Below are 26,745 nucleotides of genomic sequence, written 5' to 3'. Positions count from 1 at the left end.
GGGATGGAGCTGTGTAGGAGGGAGCCAGAGGGATGGAGCTGTGTAGGAAGGAGCCAGAGGGATGGAGCTGTGTAGGAGGGAGCCAGAGGGATGGAGCTGTGTAGGAAGGAGCCAGAGGGATGGAGCTGTGTAGGAAGGAGCCAGAGGGATGGAGCTGTGTAGGAAGGAGCCAGAGGGATGGAGCTGTGGTATATATGGTACTGTGGAGAGGCTAAATGTGTGTGTGGAGGGGAAACCTCTCTCTAATATTATAAATCTGTAACTAGGGTACTAGGGAAGGATAGTTGTGTGGAAGGCAGAGGCAACCTCTCTATAATATTATATCTCTTTATAAGGTACTGGGGAGAGGAAGTATGTGTGTAAGGAAGGGAAACTGCTGTATAATAATATATGTCTAAATAAGGTACTGGGGAGGGGGCTGTGTGTGAGGCAGAGGGAATTGCGCTATAATATTATATACCCATAAATATGGTACTGGGCAGGGTGCTGTGTCTGTGCCAGAGGAAATCTCTGTATAGCTTTAAATGGTATACATATAGACATATAGGACATCTCTATATCACTGTATATCTCTACATAAGGTGCTATAGGAGGGGTGATTCATGTGAGAATCTTTCTATTTTGTTAAGTGTCTGTATATAAGGTGCTGTGGATGAGTCTTGTGAATGAAACCGATACAGGGGATGTAGAAGACGTTGGTGACAATTGTTATGGAAAATATGTCATTTAATCACATTACTAAGCTTGAATAAATTGTTTTATACACAAGGGCACCAATGTCACCCCACTCCCTGCAGTATACCAGCCTCTAGTTTTAGTTCTGTAGTGCCTTTTGATTCATAATTAAATAATGTACTGCAAAACTTAAATAAACAGCACACTGTAAAATTGTTTTTATATTAATGTATTTTCAATGACTTGTTATACCAGCTGCAAAGTATAAAATGTATGGGGAATTGAATTTTCAAGTTTTTGTGTATATGAAGTAGCTGGTTTTGTGCTTTTAAACCACAGCCTATAACAATGGGTTGAGCTTCAGGTAATATCATATCTCATTATTTTATCACTTTGTGTACACACACTTGCTTCCTTATCTTATATTTGTCTGGAAAACCAAAGCTCAATACTTAGACAGCACAATGGAAAATTAACATTTTATTACTTAACTATGCTGCACCCCACTGGAGTGTAATTTCTTCGGCTGGCTGTGTTTACTAAGGCTATTCAATAGCCCAGTGTTTTTCAACCAGTGTGCCGTGATAGATCCTCAGGTGTGCCGCGGCAGACTGACAACAGTGTGGGGTTGTCCCTCTTTCAAATTTTGAAATATTGGGAGGTATGTGACAGGCACATCAGGCATCATTTACAACCATGACATTGACATTCATTCACATACAATCATTATGATTGTTTGTGAATGAATGTCAATATGTCATGTATAGTTTGTAGGAGGCATGGCATGACAGCACAGTACAGTGTGTATGTATATGTGTGTGTGTATATATATATATATATATATATATATATATATATATATATATATATATATATATATATATATATATATATATATATATATATATATATATATATATATATATATATATCCTGTATTAGGCTACCATGTGTGATTTTGTAAAATTTTGGGATGGTGGAGTGCCACAGGATTTTTTAATGTAAAAAAGTGTGCCACGGCAAAAAAAAGGTTGCAAATCACTGCAATAGCCTATACTCCAGTATACAAACTTTTACTATAGGTATGGATACCACAGGCTAAATAATCTATTTCAAATGCCAAAATCGAGGTAAAGGAGCTACTTGTAAACAATTTAATAAACACCAGCAGGTAAAATGGATCATTGGGAACAATTTAAAGGGGAGAACATTTTAGGGTGAACTGATAAAAACCTGATGTGCTACAGAAGATGGCAGTTGTGCCGGGGGGGGGGGGGCATTTTTTTTCTTTTTTTCACACACTGCCACCCACTGCAGTATATTATAAATATATAGGCACAGAAAATACTTTTTTTTTTTTTTTTTTTTTTTTTTTTTTAAAGAAGATTTGTCACCAATTTGGACACATGCTATGTAAAAAGATTCACCGCCCTTGAGATTTAGGAAATGATGACTCATACCGTTGTATATCATGTACATTATAAAAAAAAATTGAAGCAGGGCTTTTTTGCAAAAATGCTCGGCCTGTTGGGAAAAAAGAGTATACAATCTATGTGGATATTTTACAGAAAAAAAACACTGGAATTAATTAAGTGATGGTAAACTTGACATTTTCTTAAAATCAGGTCTGGAGTCTAAGCAGTATTTTAGATGAACTTTAATTGATCTTCTAATGAAGATGCACTGTAGCATACTTTTTAATCTAGCTATGCCATTCTAAGCGCTCCAGCCACCCACTTCAAATCTCATATTTTTTGTGAGCTAATGGTTTGAACTGCTCTCCAATCAGCATTCTGGTCGTATGGCCCTTTTGTTTGTAGCTAAAGCGCAGATTAGAGAACAGTCAATTTTTAGCTCACAACAAATATGAGTTTTGAAGTGGGTGGCCAGAGCATGCGGTATTAGAATGGCACGTCTAGATTAAAAAATTACAGCGCATCTTTATTAGAAGTAACATAGTATGATGTATAGATGAGGTTTGAAAAAAGACAGAAGTTTTACCCATACAAATCCTAATATACTTACAATAAAAGCTCCAGTTGATCTTAAATTAATCCCATTAAAAAGGTGACCTGAATACTGTTTCTAGCCAGAAATATATCTAAACCATTTTTAAATGTATCTAAGGTATTTACTACCTCCTTAGGTAATTAGTTCCACAATTTGATTGCTCTTACAGTGAAAAAACGTTTATGTTGCTGGAAATTAAATCTCCTTTCCTCCAGCCTTAAATTGTGACCTCTTGTCACAAGCAATTTTCTTGGAATAAACAGAGCTAGTATATATTTATATAGGGTAATCGTGTCACCTCTCAAGCTCCTTTTTTTCTAGAGAAAACAGACCCAGTTTGGCTAACCTCTCCTCATATCTTAAATTCTCCATTCCCCTTTCTAGACTGTCCCTATAAATCTCATTTTCTATTTACCTGACCATTCTTCTAGTTTTTGTACATCCTCTTGTAAAGCAATTTCATCCTGCACTGACCTAATGACCTTACACAACTTTGTATCATCTGCAAAAATATAGATGTTGCTATTTAATCCTTTCTCCAAGTCATTAATACAAATATTAAAGGGACACTGAACCCAAATTTTTTCTTCCGTGATTCAGATAGAGCATGCAATTTTAAGCAACTTTCTAATTTACTCCTATTATCAATTTTTCTTTGTTCTCTTGCTATATTTATTTCAAAAAGAAGACATCTAAGCTTTTTTTTTTGTTCAATCTCTGGACAGCACTTTTTTATTGGTGGATGAATTTATCCACCAATCAGCAAGAACAACCCAGGTTGTTCACCAAAAATGGGCCGGCATCTAAACTTACATTCTTGCATTTCAAATTAAGATACCAAGAGAATGAAGACAATTTGATAATATGAGTAAATTAGAAAGTTGCTTAAAATTGCATGCTCTATCTGAATCACAAAAGAAAAAAATTGGGTTCAGTGTCCCTTTAAAAAGAACAGGGCCCAGTACTGATCCCTGGGGACTCCACTGTTTACCTTTTGTCCAATCTGAGTATGATCCTTTTACTACTCGTTGTTCTCTGTGGTATCCAGTTTATCCATGAGCTAACATTTTTATAGCTATTCCCAGTCCCTTAAGTTTGTGCATTGATCTCTCATGTGGCACTGTATCAAAACGCCTTTGCAAAATCTAAGTATATCACATAAACTGATTCCCCTTTATTTATATTTTTACTTACTCATATGTCATATAATCTAATTTATATTAGATTATATGAGTTATTTCTCATAAAACCATGCTGATTTGGACTCAATCTTTTTTACACGAATATACTCATCAATATAATCCCAACTATTGATCTCAGACTAACTAGTCTATAGCTTCTTGGATCAGCCCTGCTTCCTTTTTAAAAAAGTGGCACAGCATGAGCTTTACGCCGGCCCTGGGGTACTTTGCCTGAGGATAATGAGTCTTGAAAAATTAAGACTAGAAGTTTGTCTTGGCTTTTTATTTACCATAATATTATACAGTTTTTTCCTGATATCCTCTAGACATAACCCAGTTAATGGTATGGACTTGTATGTTCCAGTTTGTTTCAAAGTATCTCCCATTCATTCCTCTCTTGTGTATACTGAAGAAAAGAACTGGTTTAGTACCTCAGCCTTCTCCCTTTCACTGTTAATCATGCTACCCTTCACACATTTTAAAGTGAATGTAAACTTAACCCTACTGGCTCACGGCATTGGATAGACTTTTAAAAATTAGTCAGAGTTTAATTCATGAATTATTTTTTTTATATTTATTTTCTCTAATTTTTACCTTTTTTAAAGCTCCAATTATAAGTTCCACTCCTCCGCTCGCCATATTGTGTAATTGATTGACAAATGATGTATTTTTAAACGACTAATCCTTGTTCCCCAAACCCCCCCCCACCGGGGCGTTCAGCCGCTTTGCACAAACATCATGGACCGTGATCTGTCATCATCTGTCAATCAATTACACAATATGGCGGCAGAGGAGTGACTCTTATCGTTGGAGCTGTAAAACTTAGAGAAAATAAATAAATATAAAAAATTTGATGAATTAAACTCTGCCTAATTTTTAAAAGGCTATCCAATGCCGTGAGCCAGTAAGGTTAAGTTTACATTCATTTTAATGTACCTATATTTTCCTTCTTAGATTTTTTGCCATTTATGTAATTTAAAAAAACACATTTCTATTTAGCCACATTGTTTTAGATTTATTTATTTTACTTTAATAACCATGTGGTGTGTGTTATGTATATTTATTTAACAAAGTTTTAAGTGATCAGTTAAGTCCATCTAAAATATTGCTTAGATTCCGGACCTGATTTTAAAACACGTCAAGTTTATCATCACTTTAAATACAACAATGTGTAAATTATTAGAATCAGTTTCAGCACAGTGGTTTAAAATGTCTCAGACATGAAAGGGTAAAAGATCTGTAATTAGTGACATATAATTTATATATTTGATGATTTATTTTTGTGGCAATCACTGTTTCCTGTTGCAATAATCAGTTTTATTCACTTTAGTCCCTTTGTGACAATGTCTGACAAGACCGAGAACCAAACCTCAGACCTTACGGATGCACGCGGAGGTAAGCAGGACGTCACATGCATGTCACCTGGTTTTGTTATCAGGATGGGGTAATATTTATGGTAAGGAACCAGAAACCTCAGTGATTACTTTAAAGGGACATATCTGTCGGTTGAATGCTCAGGATTAGGGCTGGGTGATATGGAAAAATAAATAAATCGCAATAGATTTAATCACGATTTTAACGGCAGCACCCTCTGTAACCCCCATAAGCCTTCCTCTGTAAACTACATAAGCCCCATCAGCTCCCACTGTTACCCGCACCCCCTGTAACCCCCATAAGCCCCCCTCTGTAACCTACATAAGCCCCATCAGCTCCCACTGTAACCCCCTCAATAAGCACCCCCTTTAACATCATAAGCACTGCCTGTAACCACCATCAGCCCCCAACCCACATAAGTCCCAGCGCACCCCCCCCTGTAACCTGCATCAGCCACAGCGCTCCCCGGTAAGTCAGCCTCCCTCCCTGTAACCCGCATCAGCCACAGCACACTTCCCTCCCTGTAACCCGCATCAACCACAGCGCTCCCCGGGAAGTCGTCCCCCCTCCCTGTAACCTGCATCAGCCACAGCGCTCCCCGGTAAGTCGGCCCCCCTCCCTGTAACCCGCATCAGCCACAGCGCTCCCCGGTAAGTCGGCCCCCTCCCTGTAACCCGCATCAGCCACAGCACACCCCCCTCCCTGTAACCCGCATCAGCCACAGCGCTCTCCGGTAAGTCGGCTCAATGTCGCAAGGTGGGCACCGCATGACGGCAGCCCTCTTGTACATCATAGGTGACGTCAAATGGGGCGGGGCTAAAAATCGCATACTCTCGAGGTTTTAAAACCACGGCGATTAATCACGGTTTAAAATCGCATCCGCGATTATCGTGCAGCCCTACTCAGGATGTACAAAAGCTTTTACTAATCAGTGCATATAAACCTGCCGTTGCCTTGTTGTTTAACAACAAGATTAGAACCAAGTACTCACGCCCAGTGTTAATGTCTGTGCATACATGGGCACTGGTTAGTAGGTAAGCTCCTTGCACAATGCACATAGTATACCATACCTCCCAATCAACGCTTGCACATGTTGCCACTGACCTCTTTAAAAGCATGTTTTTGTGCTGATAGATATATAGTTTTTTTAAACCCACTTTGCATTACATAATGTTTTTATTGAGCTGGGGTTGTATAGCGCTAGCATACTCATGACGTTCATATGTCCCTTTTTATTAACTGATTATTTGCTGGTTTAATTAGGTTTATAGACACAGAGCTAAATAGTTTCTTTAATGTGTATGAGGTATAATTGGTCAGATACAGGGATCACTAAATCAGTAGTTTTACTTGGGTTCTATTGAAGTTTCCTACTGTTATGGTCCCAGTGCGGCTTTACAGTGTCATAGGCCTAGATCACTACAGATTCATCTCATATGAGCCAATAAATAACCGTGACTCTTTAGAATTAAAGGGATATTGCACCACTGGGCACAACTACAACACAATGGTTACTACTTACTATGTTATTGTTTGACCTTTTCTGCAGATCTCTTCAGAGCTGTTCTCTTATTTTAAATCTATACAGGTGCTGATTGGTGAAGCTTTGCATTTTAATTCTGGGAACCGCCATCTTGAAGCTTTTCACAGCTGTGTCATGCGCTCCAGGTTAGCACAAATAATACAGAGTTTAAAAGCTACATAACATATATTAAAAGCCATGTGAATAATAAAGCACAATGAAGCCCCAGGTCAGTCATGCACGCTAACCACAAGTGCACAGTATAGATGTTAAAAATCTGACCATGTCATTGATCTGTAATTGTGCGCCACTTCTGTCACAGGGTGTAAGAATACGTATGTACCAAGATGGCAACACACAGTGTAAATATGCAGAGCTTCACCAACTGGCACCAGTAAAGGGTTAAAATAAGAGAACAGATATGAAGAGAGCAGCACAAACAATAACATGCGAGTAGTGACTGTTGTGTTCTAACTGTGTTCAGCAGTTTATGTCCCTTTAATCTCATTACCCAATGCTACAGTCAGTGTTACAACTGTACCTGAAAATCTAGTTGTGTTGAGTGCTTATCATGACTGCATACTGAGGTAGGCTCAGGAGCGTGCTCTATGTTTGGCAGCAGTGCTTGTCAATGAGAACATACTGAGGTAGGAATAGGAGCGTGCTCTATATAGGGCAGCATTGCTTGTCATGAGAGCATACTGAGGTAGGAATAGGAGTGTGCTCTATATAGGACAGCATTGCTTGTCATGAGAGCATTCTGAGGTAGGCACAGGAGCATGCTCTATATATGACACTAGTGTTGGTCATGAGAGCATACTGAGGTAGGCATAGGAGCGTGCTCTATATATGACACTAGTGTTGGTCATGAGAGCATACTGAGGTAGGCATAGGAGCGTGCTCTATATATGACACTAGTGTTGGTCATGAGAGCATACTGAGGTAGGCATAGGAGCGTGCTCTATATATGACACTAGTGTTGGTCATGAGAGCATACTGAGGTAGGCATAGGAGCGTGCTCTATATATGACACTAGTGTTGGTCATGAGAGCATGCTGAGGTAGGCATAGGAGTGTGCTTTATATATGACACTAGTGTTGGTCATGAGAGCATGCTGAGGTAGGCATAGGAGCGTGCTTTATATATGACACTAGTGTTGGTCATGAGAGCATACTGAGGTAGGCATAGGAGCGTGCTCTATATATGACACTAGTGTTGGTCATGAGAGCATACTGAGGTAGGCATTGGAGCGTGCTCTATATATGACACTAGTGTTGGTCATGAGAGCATACTGAGGTAGGCATAGGAGCGTGCTCTATATATGACACTAGTGTTGGTCATGAGAGCATACTGAGGTAGGCATTGGAGCATGCTCTATATATGACACTAGTGTTGATCATGAGAGCATACTGAGGTAGGCATAGGAGCGTGCTCTATATATGACACTAGTGTTGGTCATGAGAGCATACTGAGGTAGGCATAGGAGCGTGCTCTATATATGACACTAGTGTTGGTCATAAGAGCATACTGAGGTAGGCATAGGAGCGTGCTTTATATATGACACTAGTGTTGGTCATGAGAGCATACTGAGGTAGGCATAGGAGCGTGCTTTATATATGACACTAGTGTTGGTCATGAGAGCATACTGAGGTAGGCATAGGAGCGTGCTCTATATATGACACTAGTGTTGGTCATGAGAGCATACTGAGGTAGGCATAGGAGCGTGCTCTATATATGACACTAGTGTTGGTCATGAGAGCATACTGAGGTAGGCATAGGAGCGTGCTTTATATATGACACTAGTGTTGGTCATGAGAGCATACTGAGGTAGGCATAGGAGCGTGCTTTATATATGACACTAGTGTTGGTCATGAGAGCATACTGAGGTAGGCATAGGAGCGTGCTCTATATATGACACTAGTGTTGGTCATGAGAGCATACTGAGGTAGGCATAGGAGCGTGCTCTATATATGACACTAGTGTTGGTCATGAGAGCATACTGAGGTAGGCATTGGAGCGTGCTCTATATATGACACTAGTGTTGGTCATGAGAGCATACTGAGGTAGGCATAGGAGCGTGCTCTATATATGACACTAGTGTTGGTCATGAGAGCATACTGAGGTAGGCATAGGAGCGTGCTCTATATATGACACTAGTGTTGGTCATGAGAGCATACTGAGGTAGGCATAGGAGCGTGCTCTATATATGACACTAGTGTTGGTCATGAGAGCATACTGAGGTAGGCATAGGAGCGTGCTCTATATATGACACTAGTGTTGGTCATGAGAGCATACTGAGGTAGGCATAGGAGCGTGCTTTATATATGACACTAGTGTTGGTCATGAGAGCATACTGAGGTAGTCTCAGAGTTGGCTCTATTCATGACAGAAGTAATTGTCTTGAGAGCATACTGAGGAAGGGTCAGGAGCGCATTCTTTTTATGGCAGCAGTGCGTGTCATGAGAGGGTGCTAAGCTAGACGCAGGAGCTGGCTGTATATATGGCAGCAGTGTGTGTCATGAGAGGGTGCTAAGCTAGACGCAGGAGCTGGCTCTATATATGGCAGCAGTGCGTGTCATGAGTGGGTGCTAAGCTAGACGCAGGAGCTGGCTCTATATATGGCAGCAGTGCGTGTCATGAGTGGGTGTTAAGCTAGACGCAGGAGCTGGCTCTATATATGGCAGCAGTGCTTGTCACGAAAGCATAATTAGGTAGGCCCAGGAGCGTGTGCTATATATGTCAGCAGTGTTTGTTATTAGAGCACACTGAGGTAGGAATTAGAGCTTGCTCTATATTTGAAAGCAGTGCTTTTCCTGAGAGTATCTTAGGTAGTCAAAGGAGTGCGCCGGTGTTCAACATATAGTGCTCCAGACTTGCACACTCATTAGCATACCTAGGTATTTTGTTCTTGAAAGGAGCTAAATTTGAACAAAGGATACCAAGAGAAAAAGGTAAATGTAATAACATAAGAAGCATTGCTTGTTTTTACCCTAGCTGTGTGCGTTTACAGACAACGTCACTGTGTGCAGCACTGAGGCAGCTAATATTCTGTTACCGCTGGTTACATAAACTTATTATATACAATATGGTGCAGCTCTTCAGTGCTGGGGGCAGAAGTATGTGCAGCACTGAGGCAGCTAATATTCTGTTACCGCTGGTTACATAAACTTATTATATACAATATGGTGCAGCTCTTCAGTGTGTAGCTGGGGGCAGAAGTATGTGCAGCACTGAGGCAGCTAATATTCTGTTACCGCTGGTTACATAAACGTATTATATACAATATGGTGCAGCTCTTCAGTGTGTAGCTGGGGGCAGAAGTATGTGCAGCACTGAGGCAGCTAATATTCTGTTACCGCTGGTTACATAAACTTATTATATACAATATGGTGCAGCTCTTCAGTGTGTAGCTGGGGGCAGAAGTATGTGCAGCACTGAGGCAGCTAATATTCTGTTACCGCTGGTTACGTAAACGTATTATATACAATATGGTGCAGCTCTTCAGTGTGTAGCTGGGGGCAGAAGTATGTGCGGTGCTGAGGCAGCTAATATTCTGTTACCGCTGGTTACATAAACTTATTATATACAATATGGTGCAGCTCTTCAGTGTGTAGCTGGGGGCAGAAGTATGTGCGGTGCTGCGGCAGCTAATATTCTGTTACCGCTGGTTACATAAACGTATTATATACAATATGGTGCAGCTCTTCAGTGTGGGGCTGGATGTGTTCTGCACTATTTCTTTATGTCCTTCCCTATTGGTGCTGTTGTATTGTGATGGAGTCTAGCTGGTACTTCCTATCACCAGTATCCTGCTTTTCTGCCTGTAATTTCTGCTCTGCTTGGCACACCGCCAGTTCCATGTAGGGCTTTTCCTCCTTTTGAATTGCACTTTTTTTTTGACCGATCTTCATTTTGTGTTATTAGCTATCCAGCCTCCAAGGTTTACTGCACACTGACACCAATATTATGATCATCTGTATTGTGCGTATCCCAAATCACGCAAAGGTGTAGATATGGAGTTAAGTGCTAAAAGCACGAGTTAAAATATATAACTGTAAATTTATATAATAAATATTGAGTATAGGATACTAATATAAGTGGTCACCACTTATATTAGTATCCTATACTCAATATGTATTATATAAATTTACAGTTATATATTTTAACCCATGCTTTTAGCGCTTAACTCCATATCTACACCTTTGCATGTTTTGTTTTCTTTGAGGGGAATACACGAGTTTAGCAGGGTTCACTTTTCCTTTAGAGCTTCTTCTTTCTCCTGTTAAGTGTAGTCAGTCCACGGGTCATCCATTACTTATGGGATTATATCTCCTCCCTAACAGGAAGTGCAAGAGGATCACCCAAGCAGAGCTGCTATATAGCTCCTCCCCTCTACGTCATACCCAGTCATTCTCTTGCACCTAACTAATAGATAGGACGTGTGAGAGGACTGTGGTTGTTAAACTTAGTTTTTATTTCTTCAATCAAAAGTTTGTTATTTTAAACGGCACCGGAGTGTGTTGTTTCTTCTCAGGCAGCATTAGAAGAAGAATCTACCTGAGTTTGTGTATGATCTTAGCGGTCGTAACTAAGATCCACTTGCTGTTCTCGGCCATTCTGAGGAGTGAGGTAACTTAAGAACAGGGGATAGCAGGCAGGGCTCACCTGCAAGGAGGTATGTTGCAGTATATTATTTTCTAAGGAATGGAATTGACTGAGAAAATACTGCTAATACCGATGTAATGTAAGTGCAGCCTTAAATGCAGTAGTAGCGACTGGTATCAGGCTGATATGTATGTATGTATACTCTGAGGTATTTCTGGGGAATGGAATTTCACTAAGAAAATACTGTTTATATTTAAGTAATATTTGAGCCTACACTGCAGTGAAAGCGACTAGCAGCAGGCTTATTAATAACATTTCATAATTTCATTTTTAAAACGTTTACTGGCATGTTAATCGTTTTTTTCTGAGGTACTTGGTGATAAAACTTTATGGGCATGATTTTTACCACATGGCTGTCGTTTGTTTCTGAATAAAATCAGTTTACTGAGCTTCCCCACTGTTGTAATATGAGTGGGAGGGGCCTATTTTTAGCGCTTTATTGCGCAGTAAAAATTTAGTCACAGTCTTCCTATTTCTTCCTCCATGATCCAGGACGTCTCTACAGAGCTCAGGGGTCTCCAAAACTAGTTTTGAGGGAGGTAATCACTCACAGCAGACCTGTGAGAGTGTGTTTTATATGAAAGTTTTTTTTATTGACTTTTGAATGTTATTACATACAGCATCTTAAATAACAGTTAGAAACATAAAAACAAAAAATACAAATACAATAACATTACAGCCTTCAAGTGATTGAATATGTGAGTTTTCCACACAAGACAAGAGTAATTTTGGTTTATCGACCTTTCAGTAATATTCCAAAATATAATGGTGTGTTAATTCCGCTTTCCATCTAGCCTGACTCAATCTCAATCATGATCAAATCCCTATTTCCTCCCCCCCTCATCTCTACCCATTCATCTTGCTCCTGAAGACTCAATTATCTCACTCATTGAGGCACTCTAACCGGATTGTTTCCTACTGATCTTGTTGGTTTGCTAGGATTCTAGCTCTATTTTCTTTTTCAGTATACATAATATATGGTTCCCACTGTTGTATAAACTTATCCCTGGTATTAAGAAGCTCTGCCGAGGCGCTACTCATTGTAAAGTGATAATCTATTCTACTTTTAATATATTCAAATGAGGGTGGATCCACCTTCCAAAATCTAGCTATGCTTACTCTCACAACCGTGCAGATCAAGGCTATTAGCTTGTGATGTCTTTTCACTTTATTATCTGGAGGAAAATGAAGCAAAGCCTGTTCAGGGGTAAGTGTGATATTAGTTTCTAGAATTAGGCTTAGATACCTTGAAGTCTGATTCCAAATCTCTGTAACCTTTCCACAATGCCACCACATGTGTAAGTATGTCCCTTCCTCCCCACAACCCCTGTAGCACAAGTGGGGCCTGCTGTCCTGTGTATTGGCAAATCTTGTGGGATATATGTACCATTTATAGAGTACTTTAATATAGTTTCTGTGAGAGTGTGTTTTGACTGTGATAAAAACGTTAATATTAAATTGTTATCCGTTTTTGGGTATTAAGGGGTTAATCATCCATTTGCTGGTGGGTGCAATCCTTTGCTAACTTATTACATTTACTGTGAAAATTTGGTTGCTATAACTAATTTGGTTCATTGTTATTTCAACTGTGACAGTTTTTTGTGCTTCTTAAAGGCACAGTAGCGTTTTTTATATTGCTTGTAAATTTATTGAAAAGTATTTTCCAAGCTTGCTAGTCTCATTGCTAGTCTGTTTAAACATGTCTGACACAGATGAATCTCTTTGTTCACTATGTTTAAAAGCCAATGTGGAGCCCAATAGAAATTTGTGTACTAATTGCATTGATGCTACTTTAAATAAAAGCCAATCTGTACATGTAAAGAAAATTTCACCAGACAACGAGGGTGAAGTTATGCCGACTAACTCTCCTCACGTGTCAGTACCTTCGCCTCCCGCTCAGGAGGTGCGTGATATTGTGGCGCCAAGTACATCAGGGCGGCCCATACAAATCACTTTGCAAGACATGGCTAATGTTATTACTGAAGTACTATCTAAATTGCCAGAATTTAGGGGTAAACGCGATCACTCTGGGGTAAGAACAGAGTGCGCTGATAATAATAGAGCCATGTCTGATACTGCGTCACAATTTGCAGAACATGAGGACGGAGAGCTTCATTCTGTGGGTGACGGATCTGATCCAAGTAAACTGGACTCAGACATTTCAAATTTTAAATTTAAGCTTGAGAACCTCCGTGTATTACTAGGGGAGGTATTAGCGGCTCTGAATGATTGTAACACGGTTGCAATTCCAGAGAAAATATGTAGGCTGGATAAAAATGTTGCGGTACCGGCGTGTACTGACGTTTTTCCTATACCTAAAAGGCTTACAGAAATTGTTAACAAGGAGTGGGATAGACCCGGTGTGCCTTTTTCACCCCCTCCTATATTTAGAAAAATGTTTCCAATAGACGCCACCACACGGGACTTATGGCAAACGGTCCCTAAGGTGGAGGGAGCAGTTTCTACTCTGGCTAAGCGCACCACTATCCCGGTGGAGGATAGCTGTGCTTTTTCAGACCCAATGGATAAAAAGTTAGAGGGTTACCTTAAGAAAATGTTTGTTCAGCAAGGTTTTATATTCTAACCCCTTGCATGCATTGCGCCTGTCACGGCTGCGGCGGCATTCTGGTTTGAGTCTCTGGAAGAGACCCTTAGCACAGCTCCATTGGATGAGATTATAGACAAGCTTAAAGTCCTTAAGCTAGCTAATTCATTTATTTCTGATGCCGTAGTACACTTAACTAAACTCACGGCTAAGAACTCCGGATTCGCCATTCAAGCGCGTAGGGCGCTGTGGCTTAAATCCTGGTCAGCCGATGTGACTTCTAAATCTAAATTGCTTAACATCCCTTTCAAAGGGCAGACATTATTCGGGCCCGGTTTGAAAGAAATTATCGCTGACATTACTGGAGGTAAGGGCCATGCCCTGCCTCAAGACAGGGCCAAACCAAGGGCTAAGCAGTCTAATTTTCGTGCCTTTCGTAACTTCAAGGCAGGAGCAGCATCAACTTCTTCCGCTCCAAGACAGGAAGGAACTGTTGCTCGCTACAGACAGGGCTGGAAACCTAACCAGTCCTGGAACAAGGGCAAGCAGGCCAGAAAACCTGCTGCTGCCCATAAGACAGCATGAAGTGAGGGCCCCCGATCCGGAAACGGATCTAGTGGGGGGCAGACTTTCTCTCTTCGCCCAGGCTTGGGCAAGAGATGTCCAGGATCCCTGGGCGTTAGAGATCATATCTCAGGGATATCTTCTGGACTTCAAAGCTTCTCCTCCAAAAGGGAGATTTCATCTTTCAAGGTTGTCAGCAAACCAGATAAAGAAAGAGGCGTTTCTACGCTGTGTACAAGACCTTTTACTAATGGGAGTGATCCACCCAGTTCCGCGGTCGGAACACGGACAAGGGTTTTACTCAAATCTGTTTGTGGTTCCCAAAAAAGAGGGAACCTTCAGACCAATCTTGGATCTAAAGATCTTAAACAAATTCCTAAGAGTTCCATCGTTCAAAATGGAAACTATTCGGACCATCTTACCTATGATCCAAGAGGGTCAGTACATGACCACAGTGGATTTAAAGGATGCCTACCTTCACATACCGATTCACAAGGATCATTACCGGTATCTAAGGTTTGCCTTCCTAAACAGGCATTACCAGTTTGTAGCTCTTCCCTTCGGGTTAGCTACAGCTCCAAGAATCTTTACAAAGGTTCTGGGCTCTCTTCTGGCGGTACTAAGACCGCGAGGAATAGCGGTAGCTCCGTACCTAGACGACATTCTGATACAAGCGTCAAGTTTCCAGACTGCCAAGTCTCATACAGAGTTAGTTCTGGCATTTCTAAGGTCGCATGGGTGGAAGGTGAACGTAGAAAAGAGTTCTCTATTGCCACTCACAAGAGTTCCCTTCTTAGGGACTCTTATAGATTCTGTAGAAATGAAAATTTACCTGACAGAGGACAGGTTATCAAAACTTCTAAATGCTTGCCGTGTCCTTCATTCCATTCAACACCCGTCAGTGGCTCAATGCATGGAGGTAATCGGCTTAATGGTAGCGGCAATGGACATAGTACCTTTTGCACGCCTGCATCTCAGACCGCTGCAATTGTGCATGCTAAGTCAGTGGAATGGGGATTACTCAGATGTGTCCCCTATGCTGAATCTGGATCAAGAGACCAGAGATTCTCTTCTATGGTGGCTTTCTCGGCCACATCTGTCCAGGGGGATGCCCTTCAGCAGGCCAGATTGGACGATTGTAACAACAGACGCCAGCCTGCTAGGTTGGGGCGCTGTCTGGAATTCCCTGAAGACTCAGGGATCATGGACTCAGGAGGAGAGACTCCTTCCAATAAACATTCTGGAATTAAGAGCAGTTTTCAATGCTCTTCTGGCTTGGCCTCAGTTAGCAACTCTGAGGTTCATCAGGTTTCAGTCGGACAACATCAAGACTGTGGCTTACATCAACCATCAGGGAGGGACAAGGAGTTCCCTAGCAATGATGGAAGTCTCAAAGATAATTCGCTGGGCAGAGTCTCACTCTTGCCACCTGTCAGCGATCCACATCCCAGGCGTGGAGAACTGGGAGGCGGATTTCCTAAGTCGCCAGACTTTTCATCCGGGGGAGTGGGAACTTCATCCGGAGGTGTTTGCCCAACTGCTTCATCATTGGGGCAAACCAGATCTGGATCTCATGGCGTCTCGCCAGAACGCCAAGCTTCCTTGTTACGGATCCAGGTCCAGGGACCCGGGAGCGGTACTGATAGATGCTCTGACAGCACCTTGGGTTTTCAACATGGCTTATGTGTTTCCACCCTTCCCGATGCTTCCTCGATTGATTGCCAGGATCAAACAGGAGAGAGCATCGATGATTCTGATAGCGCCTGCGTGGCCACGCAGGACCTGGTATGCAGATCTAGTGGACATGTCGTCCTGTCCACCATGGTCTCTGCCTCTGAGACAGGACCTTCTGATTCAGGGTCCTTTCAAACATCCAAATCTAATTTCTCTGAGGCTGACTGCATGGAGATTGAACGTTTGATTCTATCAAAGCGGGGATTCTCGGAGTCAGTGATTGATACCTTAATACAGGCTAGGAAACCTGTTACCAGGAAAATTTACCATAAAATATGGCGTAAATACTTATATTGGTGCGAATCCAAGAGTTACTCATGGAGTAAGGTTAGGATTCCTAGGATATTGTCTTTTCTATAAGAAGGTTTAGAAAAGGGCTTATCTGCTAGTTGGTTAAAGGGACAGATCTCAGCTCTGTCTATCCTTTTACACAAACGTCTGTCAGACGTTCCAGACGATCAGGCTTTCTGTCAGGCTTTGGCTAGGATTAAGCCTGTGTTTAAGACTGTTGCTCCGCCATGGAGCTTAAACTTAGTTCTTAACGTTCTGCAAGGTGTTCCGTTTGAACCCCTTCATTCCATTGATATCAAGCTGTTATCTTGGAAAGTTCTGTTTTTAATGGCTATTTCCTCGGCTCGAAGAGTCTCTGAGTTATCGGCCTTACATTGTGATTCTCCTTATCTGATTTTTCATTCAGACAAGGTAGTTCTGCTTACTAAACCTGGGTTCTTACCTAAGGTAGTCACTAACAAGAATATTAATCAAGAGATTGTTGTTCCATCATTGTGCCCTAATCCTTCTTCAAAGAAGGAACGACTTCTGCACAATCTGGACGTCGTCCGTGCCCTGAAATTTTATTTGCAGGCAACTAAGGATTTTCGTCAAACTTCTTCCCTGTTTGTCGTTTATTCTGGACATAGGAGAGGTCAAAAAGCTTCGGCTACCTCTCTCTCTTTTTGGCTTCGTAGCATAATATGTTTAGCCTATGAGACTGCTGGACAGCAGCCTCCTGAAAGGATTACAGCTCATTCTACTAGAGCTGTGGCTTCCACTTGGGCCTTTAAGAATGAGGCCTCTGTTGAACAGATTTGCAAGGCTGCAACTTGGTCTTCACTTCACACTTTTTCAAAATTTTACAAATTTGACACTTTTGCTTCTTCGGAGGCTGTTTTTGGGAGAAAGGTTCTACAGGCAGTGGTTCCTTCCGTGTAAAGATCCTGCCTGTCCCTCCCGTCATCCGTGTACTTTTAGCTTTGGTATTGGTATCCCATAAGTAATGGATGACCCGTGGACTGACTACACTTAACAGGAGAAAACATAATTTATGCTTACCTGATAAATTCCTTTCTCCTGTAGTGTAGTCAGTCCACGGCCCGCCCTGTTTTTTACGGCAGGTCTAAATTTTAAATTAAACTCCAGTCACCACTGCACCCTATAGTTTCTCCTTTCTCGTTTGGTTTCGGTCGAATGACTGGGTATGACGTAGAGGGGAGGAGCTATATAGCAGCTCTGCTTGGGTGATCCTCTTGCACTTCCTGTTAGGGAGGAGATATAATCCCATAAGTAATGGATGACCCGTGGACTGACTACACTACAGGAGAAAGGAATTTATCAGGTAAGCATAAATTATGTTTTTCTTTCTTTGCATATCCCAAATCACAACAATTACGTGTGTACAGCGATACAAAAGGAAAAAAGGCAGCAAGCTTTTTATGTAGGTTTTTCTTGGTAACCTTTATTATATCAAAATGACTGCAATATTCAAAGTTGCTAGTTTATTTGGACCCATTGCTGGTCCCTATTATCTCTTAAAGGGATATTAAACCCACATTTTTTCTTTCATGGTTCAGATAGAGCATGCAATTTTAATTTCTAATTTACTCCTATTAACATTTTTTCTTTGTTCTCTTGGTATCTTTATTTGAAATAGCAGGAATCTAAATTTAAGAGCCGGCCCATTTTTGGTTCACCCTGGGTAGCGCTTACTGATTGATGGCTACATTTAGATACCAATGAGCAAGCACTACCCAGTTGTTGAACCAAATTGGGCCGGCTCCTATGCTTACATTATTGCTTTTTAAATAAAGATATCATGAGAATAAAGAAAAATTGATAATAGGAGTAAAATAGAAAGTTGCTTAAAATGGCATGCCCTATCTGAATCATAAAATAAAAAAATTTGGGTTTCATATCCCTTTAAGGTGGAAGAGCTTTTTTTTCGGTTGTGCTACAATACTTTGTTTTTTGTTAAATTTATTTTTATTTAACTTAATCTGTGCCAATTTCAACCCATATCACTGAATGCTATAAGGGTAATTAATACAAAAATGATAATACTATTATCTACATAATTTTGAGCAAAACAAAAATCCTTTAGCCTTATTGTTTAACAGTTTTAACAAAACAAAAAAAAGTGTGGAGAAAAGTGTTAAAGTAAAAACTTCTGTTATATAAGATTATGTTACACCCTGTACTATGTACTATCAGGTAACTTCCTGCTGTAATTACAGGGCGTCTAGAGGAAAACCCGGGCACTGGGCTATTAAATGTGAAGGAAGAGGATGAGACAGATGACATGAAAATTCATCAGACTGAAATACATTGGTCCCTCCCTGCCGGTGAGTAGTAATACGTGAGAGTCTGCCGGGGCTGTGCACACAGTTACTTACTGCTCTCCCTCCCTGCCGGTGAGTAGTAATACGTGAGAGTCTGCCGGGGCTGTGCACACAGTTACTTACTGCTCTCTCCCTGCCGGTGAGTAGTAATACATGAGAGTCTGCCGGGGCTGTGCACACAGTTACTTACTGCTCTCCCTCCCTGCCGGTGAGTAGTAATACGTGAGAGTCTGCCGGGGCTGTGCACACAGTTACTTACTGCTCTCCCTCCCTGCCGGTGAGTAGTAATACGTGAGAGTCTGCCGGGGCTGTGCACACAGTTACTTACTGCTCTCCCTCCCTGCCGGTTAGTATTAATACATGAGAGTCTGCCGGGGCTGTGCACACAGTTACTTACTGCTCTCCCTCCCTGCCGGTGAGTAGTAATACGTGAGAGTCTGCCGGGGCTGTGCACACAGTTACTTACTGCTCTCCCTCCCTGCCGGTGAGTAGTAATACGTGAGAGTCTGCCGGGGCTGTGCACACAGTTACTTACTGCTCTCCCTCCCTGCCGGTGAGTAGTAATACGTGAGTCTGCCGGGGCTGTGCACACAGTTACTTACTGCTCTCCCTCACTGCCGGTGAGTAGTAATACGTGAGAGTCTGCCGGGCTGTGCACACAGTTACTTACTGCTCTCCCTCCCTGCCGGTGAGTAGTAATACGTGAGAGTCTGCCGGGGCTGTGCACACAGTTACTTACTGCTCTCCCTCCCTGCCGGTGAGTAGTAATATGTGAGAGTCTGCCGGGGCTGTGCACACAGTTACTTACTGCTCTCCCTCACTGCCGGTGAGTAGTAATACATGAGAGTCTGCCGGGGCTGTGCACACAGTTACTTACTGCTCTCCCTCCCTGCTGGTGAGTAGTAATACGTGAGCGTCTGCCGGGGCTGTGCACACAGTTACTTACTGCTCTCCCTCCCTGCTGGTGAGTAGTAATACGTGAGCGTCTGCCGGGGCTGTGCACACAGTTACTTACTGCTCTCCCTCCCTGCCAGTGAGTAGTAATACGTGAGAGTCTGCCGGGGCTGTGCACATAGTTACTTACTGCTCTCCCTCCCTGCCGGTGAGTAGTAATACGTGAGAGTCTGCCGGGACTGTGCACACATTTACTTACTGCTCTCCCTTGTAGTTTACTGTGTGCTTTATAAGCGCAGATAACACAATGGGGCCTATTTATCAAGCTCCGTATGGAGCTTGAAGGGCCGTGTTTCTGGCGAGCCTTCAGACTCACCAGAAACACCAGTTATGAAACAGTGGTCTAAAGACCGCTGCTCCATAACCTGTCTGCCTGCTCTGAAGAGGCGGACAGAAATCGCGTGAAATCAACCCGATCGTATTCGACACCCCCAGCTGATTGGCTGTGAATCTGCAGGGGGCGGCGTTGCAGCAGCAGCTCACAAGAGCTGCTGGCGCAATGCTGAATGCGGAGAGTGTATTGCTCTCCGCATTCAGCAATGTCTGTTGGACATGATCCGCTGATCGGATCATGTCGGGCAGGCATTTAATAAATAGGCCCTAATATATTTAACCTTTGTTTAGTTCATGTGGTATTTTTATACTGGAATATAGCAGATCATAATCCAGAACCAAGGCCTTAAAGGGCCAGTAAACATAGAAAATAATGGTATATAATTCTGCACATAGTGCAGAATTATATAACATTATATTAGTGCTAGCTTTATAGAACCTAATATTGCCGGTGAACTTTTATTAAAAAAAAAAGAGTGTTTGCCAGACCCACTCTCTGTGCTATACTGAGCGGGTCTGTTTTTTTCACTGAGCGCATCTGGCCAGCTGTCTAGTCACAACCCGGCCCGATTGCGCCATTACACTCAGTGCAGCTCGCTCCCGCTGTCAGACAGAGCAGGAGCGAACTGCACTGAGTGTAATGGCACGATCGGGCCGGACTGTGACTAGACAGCTGGCTCAGATGCGCTCAGGAATGTACCCTTGCATTCCTATTGGCTGATTTGAATCTTCAAATTCAAATCAGCCATTAGAATGAAAGCTATATCCATCTTCTAACCTGGATGAAGTTAGCAGATAGACCTCTGCCGGGATGAAGAAGGAGCACCGCCCATCATCATCGGTAAATACCAACTTAGGGTTAGTGGGTTTTTTTTTTTTTTTTTTTTTTTTTTTAGAGATTTAGGGTTTTTATATTTTTGGGCAGCAAAAGAGCTGAATGCCCTTTTAAGGGCAATCCAATACTCCACAGCACCATATAAATATATAAATCCTCTTTATTTAAATGTTAAAAGCATACATAGAACAGGTATGCAATGTTTCGGGACCGCAGTCCCTTAATCATGCATACATTGCAATACACCTGTGTCTTAATTTAAAAGAAACACCAACCAATCACAATGAGGGTCAAAGCACCTTGCAAGGTATGTAACCCTTTCATAGCTTTTTCATAATGCAACATTTCATGTTGGTGTATACTGCCATCTATAGGTGAATATTTACAATTAAAAACAATTTAAATACATAAACCAAACCCTATTTTTAAAATACAAAAAGAAATCAAAAGAATAATTACTATTGCCATAACAGCTGGGGTGATTGATAAAAAGATGGGTGAATATTTGTACAAAGACCACCCAAGAACACTTTTTTTACACTGTACCAAAAGTACATACAAATATACAAAGCCCCCCAGGGCGTCCAATTGTTTCAAATGTTGAATCTGTTTTCACTAACATAGTTGTGTTCCTAGATAAATTGTTACAACCTTATGTAGAAAGAATGACCTCGTATATCAAGGACACAGGAGATTTCATAAATAAATTATCAACATTAGAACTAGATAGTTCCAAATGCATACTATACACACTCGATGTGAAAAGTTTATACACCTCGATAAAGCACGAGAGTGGCATAGGAATAATACGCCAGTTGTTAATAACATCAGGAAATTATAATTTACAGCAAATTGATTTTTTTGAAGAATTATTTAGGGTAGTGTTATTTTACAATTATTTTCTTTTTATGGACTCTTGGTATATACAAAGGAAAGGAACAGCCATGGGGTCCAATGCCGCCCCATCATATGCCAACCTTTATATGAATTGTTTTGAAGAAAAATATGTATATAATAATCATCTTTTTTTTTAAATATGGCGCCACCTGGTGGCGATTTATAGATGATATGTTTGGCATATGGTGGGGCGACAACCTGGTTAGGTTTGTTGAGGAAATACATTATGAGGTAGCAGGCCTAGAATTCACTTTAACATTGAGTGAAGAGAGAATGGTGTTCTTAGACACTGTTGTGTACAAAAAGGGAAATGATTTAAAAGTAGATATACATTGTAAGGAGACAGATCGCAACACTCTTTTGAGATATGATAGTTTCCATAATATTAAACTGAAAGATTCATTACCTAGGAGTCAATTGATCAGAGTAGATAGAATTGTTAGTGAACAGGAAACTAAAAAGCTAAGATTTAAAGAAATGGGGAAAACGTTCCTGGATAGAGGATACCCAGTAGGGTTAATTAATAAGGAAACTCAGAATGTATGCCATAAAATGGATAAAGAAGAAGCCAGACAGGTAAATAATGAAAAATTAATATTCATATCCCAGCATAATGAATATAGTGACAAGATATCCAATATTATTAGAAAGCACTGGCACATTATTCAGAACTGTAATAAAGAAATAAAGATATTCCAAAATAAACCTATCATGGCCTATAGGCGAGTTAAGAACCTTGGTGATATTTTAGTTAAATCGGATCTAGGATCTAAACAGAGGAATAAAGAAAGATATATCACTGAGAAAAATGTTGGTTGCTATCCGTGTTCGGGTTGCGGTAATTGCCATTCTATAATCAAGGGCAAGGGGTTTGTTCAAGCTAGAAGTGGGCATAAATTTAAGTTAAAATCTTATTATACATGTGAATCCACGTTTGTGGTCTACATTATAAAATGCCCGTGTGCCAGGATTTATATAGGAGAAACTACCCAAAGCATGAGAAATAGACTTAATCAACATAAATCTAACATTAGGAAAAAAAAGATGAAAAAGTGCCTGTAGCTTGCCATTTTGTGGAATATGGCCATCAAATTAGTCAGCTTCGATGGCAAATCATAGATCAGGTGGGGGTACCTAGAGGAGGCAGTAACAGAGAAATGCTTCTGAAACAAAGAGAAGCATTTTGGATCCATAAGTTGGATACCATGCACCCCAAGGGGTTAAACAGAGAATGGGATCTGTCCGTCTTCCTCTAGCTACACATTTAATTTATTTTATTTCAGTAACTGGGCCTTATCTAGTCTCTTCCGATGGTAATATTGTAATGCGTAGCTTTAAATTTAAAACTTAAAGGAAAAATTAATGCAAATTAAATGGTTAAAGTTTAAAACTAGGGTAAACTGGTTGTGAATATTATTCCATACATCAAAAAAAAAATTCCTGTTAGAAAAAAGTGAAAAAAATTAAATGTATTTTTCTTGATATGTACATATGCTCTTTTGATTAAATTTACCTGGTCTTTATGTATTTAAATTGTTTTTAATTGTAAATATTCACCTATAGATGGCAGTATACACCAACATGAAATGTTGCATTATGAAAAAGCTATGAAAGGGTTACATACCTTGCAAGGTGCTTTGACCCTCATTGTGACTGGTTGGTGTTCTTTTTAAATTAAGACACAGGTGTATTGCAATATATGCATGATTAAGGGACTGCGGTCCCGAAACGTCGCATACCTGTTCTATGTATGCTTTTAACATTTAAATAATGAGGATTTATATATTTATATGGTGCTGTGGAGTATTGGTTTTCAAGTATTTTGGGGCTGGAGGTCGCCAGCTTGTCCACTGTGCATCATAGCCCAGGAGGGTATAACCCATTGCCGGTCTCCATTTGTATTGATTTTAAGGGCAATGCCATCCAAATGCCTTTTCTCTTACTTGGTGTATTCAGTCCACGGATTCATCCTTACTTGTGGGATATTCTCAATCCCTACAGGAAGTGGCAAAGAGAGCACACAGCAAAGCTGTCCATATAGCTCCCCTCAGGCTCCGCCCCCCCCAGTCATTCTCTTTGCCGCTCTAACAAGTAGCATCTCCACGGGGGTGGTAAAGAGTGTGTGGTGTTAGATTTGTAGTTTTATTTCTTCAATCAAGAGTTTGTTATTTTAAAATAGTGCCGGTTTGTACTATTTACTCTGAGGCAGAAAGTGATGAAGATTTCTGCTGAGAGGAAAAAGATTTTAGCATGTTGTAACTAAAATCCATTGCTGTTCCCACACAGGACTGTTGAGTTTGCAGGCTTAACTGCTTGAGGTATGTTCAGTCATTTTTTTCTAACAAGACCTGGTAATGCTAGAAGACTGATAGAAATCCCCATGTGGGAAGGGAAGGTAAGCCATTTTCTGAGACTCAGTATAGAAGGATGGCTTAGTTTATAGGGCTTAAATCACTGGTGGACACTGTTATGGGTAAAATTGATTATTTTTTAATATAATCTGATGTTTGCACAAGTGTTTATCATGTTTGGACCACTTTTTAGGGGTTTTATACGCCTGGCATAATTTTAGACACCTAATTTGTCTTAGGAAGGCCCCACAACTCAGGAGTGGAGAGGGCCTAATTTTCGCGCCTCAGTTGCGCAGTTCTTTTACAAGACAGCTTCATGCAGCTTCACATGTAGAGTCCAGAGATTGCAGGAGGGCAACAGGGAGGCTTATTTTCGTTCCAAAACTAATCCCCAAGGAAGGTAGTGTGTTAAACTCGTGGCCAGCTTCAATTTGCTCCGGTTTGGGCAATAAGGGGTTAATTGGCTTGAAACTTGGTGTGCAATCTTTTCAAAGCATTAGGATCATATGGTGTAAATTTCATAAAGATCGGATGTTTTTTTGAGATTTGGTAAAAAAGTGTGTGCTGTTTATTATTTAAAGGCACAGTAACGTTTTTTCAAAAAGTGTATTTTTCTGTATTTGAGTGCTATCTAAGTCTGTCTAACATGTCTGAGCCTACTGATAGACCTTGTTCTATGTGTTTAAAAGCCATGGCGGTACCCCCATTTCATTTGTGTTTTAAAGTGTGCTAAGGTATCTAAACATTTTAATGACCATGCAGTGACACTTAAAAATGTAGCCCAAGATGATTCTTTGACGGAAGGTAATGAGGATAGTCCTCCTTCCTCTCCCCATGTGTCGACACCAGTTACGCCCGCGCAAGCGTTGCCTAGTACCTCTAGCGCATTGTGCCCTATTACATTACAACAATTAGCAGCAGTCATGGATAATTCCCTTGCGGCACTTCTATCCAAACTGCCAGTATTTCCAAAAAAGCGTGATAGCTCAGTTTTAAGAACAAAGGATGAGCCATCAGAAGCTTTGGATGATTTATCTGTAGTACCCTCACAACACTCAGAAGTAGCAGTGAGGGACGGTCTGTCTGAAGGAGAAATTTCTGACACAGGAAAAGTTTCTCAGCAGGCAGAGTCAGATTCCTTAGCGTTTAAATTTAAGCTGGAACACCTCCGCGTCCTGCTCAAGGAGGTTTTAGCTACGCTGGATGATTGTGACCCCATGGTGGTCCCTGAAAAATTGTGTAAAATGGACAGGTTTTTAGAGGTCCCTGTATACGCTGAGGCATTTCCGATCCCAAGGAGGGTGGCGGATATTGTGACTAAGGAGTGGGAGAGACCAGGTGTACCCTTTGTTCCCCCACCTATCTTTAAGAAAATGTTCCCCATAAATGACCCCAGGCGGGATGCGTGGCAGATGGTCCCCAAGGTAGAGGGGGCTGTTTCAACACTTGCTAAGCGTACAACTATACCAATAGAGGACAGTTGTGTTTTCAAAGATTCTATGGATAAAAAATTGGAAGGTTTGCTGAAGAAAATTTTTGTTCAGCAAGGTTTTCTTCTTCAACCAATTGCCTGCATTACTCCGGTAACTACTGCAGCGGATTTTTGGTTCGAGGCCCTGGAGGAGTCGCTCCAGAGGGAGACTTCATATGATGAGGTCATGGATAGAATTCATGCTCTAAAGCTGGCTAATTCGTTTATCACTGATGCCGCTCTCCAATTAGCTAAGCTAGCGGCGAAAAACTCAGATTTTGCCATTATGGCGCGAAGAGCGCTTTGGCTTAAATCGTGGTCGGCTGATGTGTCGTCCAAAACGAAACTGTTAAATATTCCCTTCAAGGGGAAAACCCTATTTGGCCCAGAGCTGAAAGAAATTATTTCAGATATCACTGGGGGCAAGGGCCATGCCCTGCCACAAGATAGGCCGTTTAAGGCCAAAAACAAGGCTAATTGTCGCTCCTTTCGCAACTTCAGGAGCGGACCTGCCACAACCTCTGCTGCCGCAAAGCAAGATAACGCTTCCCAGCCCGAAGCAACTTGGAAACCCCTGCAGGGCTGGAATAAGGGTAAACAGGCCAAGAAGCCTGCTCCTGCTACCAAGACAGCATGAAGGGGTAGCCCCCGATCCGGGATCGGATCAAGTAGGGGGCAGACTTTCTCTCTTCGCTCAGGCTTGGGCAAGAGATGTTCCAGATCCCTGGGCATTAGAAATAGTTGCTCAGGGGTACCTTCTAGAATTCAAGGATTCTCCCCCAAGGGGAAGGTTTCACATTTCTCATTTGTCTTCAGCCCAAATAAAGAAACAGGCGTTCTTACGCTGTGTAGAAGATCTGCTAAAGATGGGAGTGATACACCCAGTTCCAATTGTAGAACAAGGACTGGGCTTTTACTCAAACCTGTTTGTAGTTCCCAAAAAGGAGGGAACTTTCAGGCCAATCCTGGATCTAAAAATTCTAAACAAATTCCTCAGAGTTCCGTCCTTCAAGATGGAA

General features: G+C 41.3%; 1 protein-coding gene across 2 annotated transcripts in view; it reads left to right on the top strand.

Moving 5' to 3' along the window:
- The window catches only part of LOC128656979 (gastrula zinc finger protein XlCGF26.1), a 72,282-nt gene that overhangs the window by 3,245 nt on the left and 42,292 nt on the right, over nucleotides 1-26,745 (top strand). The window contains exons 2-4 of one of the 2 annotated variants that reach the window (XM_053711189.1): nucleotides 5,197-5,261; nucleotides 6,829-6,908; nucleotides 18,781-18,888. In XM_053711189.1, the coding sequence (XP_053567164.1) occupies nucleotides 18,846-18,888 (43 nt within the window). In that variant the 5' untranslated portion in view covers nucleotides 5,197-5,261; nucleotides 6,829-6,908; nucleotides 18,781-18,845. The remainder of the gene's footprint in view (nucleotides 1-5,196; nucleotides 5,262-6,828; nucleotides 6,909-18,780; nucleotides 18,889-26,745) is intronic. The other variant, XM_053711188.1, reaches the window with a different exon arrangement.

The sequence above is a fragment of the Bombina bombina genome, chromosome 4 (assembly GCF_027579735.1).
Source record: "Bombina bombina isolate aBomBom1 chromosome 4, aBomBom1.pri, whole genome shotgun sequence".
NCBI lineage: Eukaryota > Metazoa > Chordata > Amphibia > Anura > Bombinatoridae > Bombina > Bombina bombina.
The sequence above is the reverse complement of the archived record's forward strand: the minus strand, read 5'-3'. Positions and strand labels throughout refer to the sequence as shown.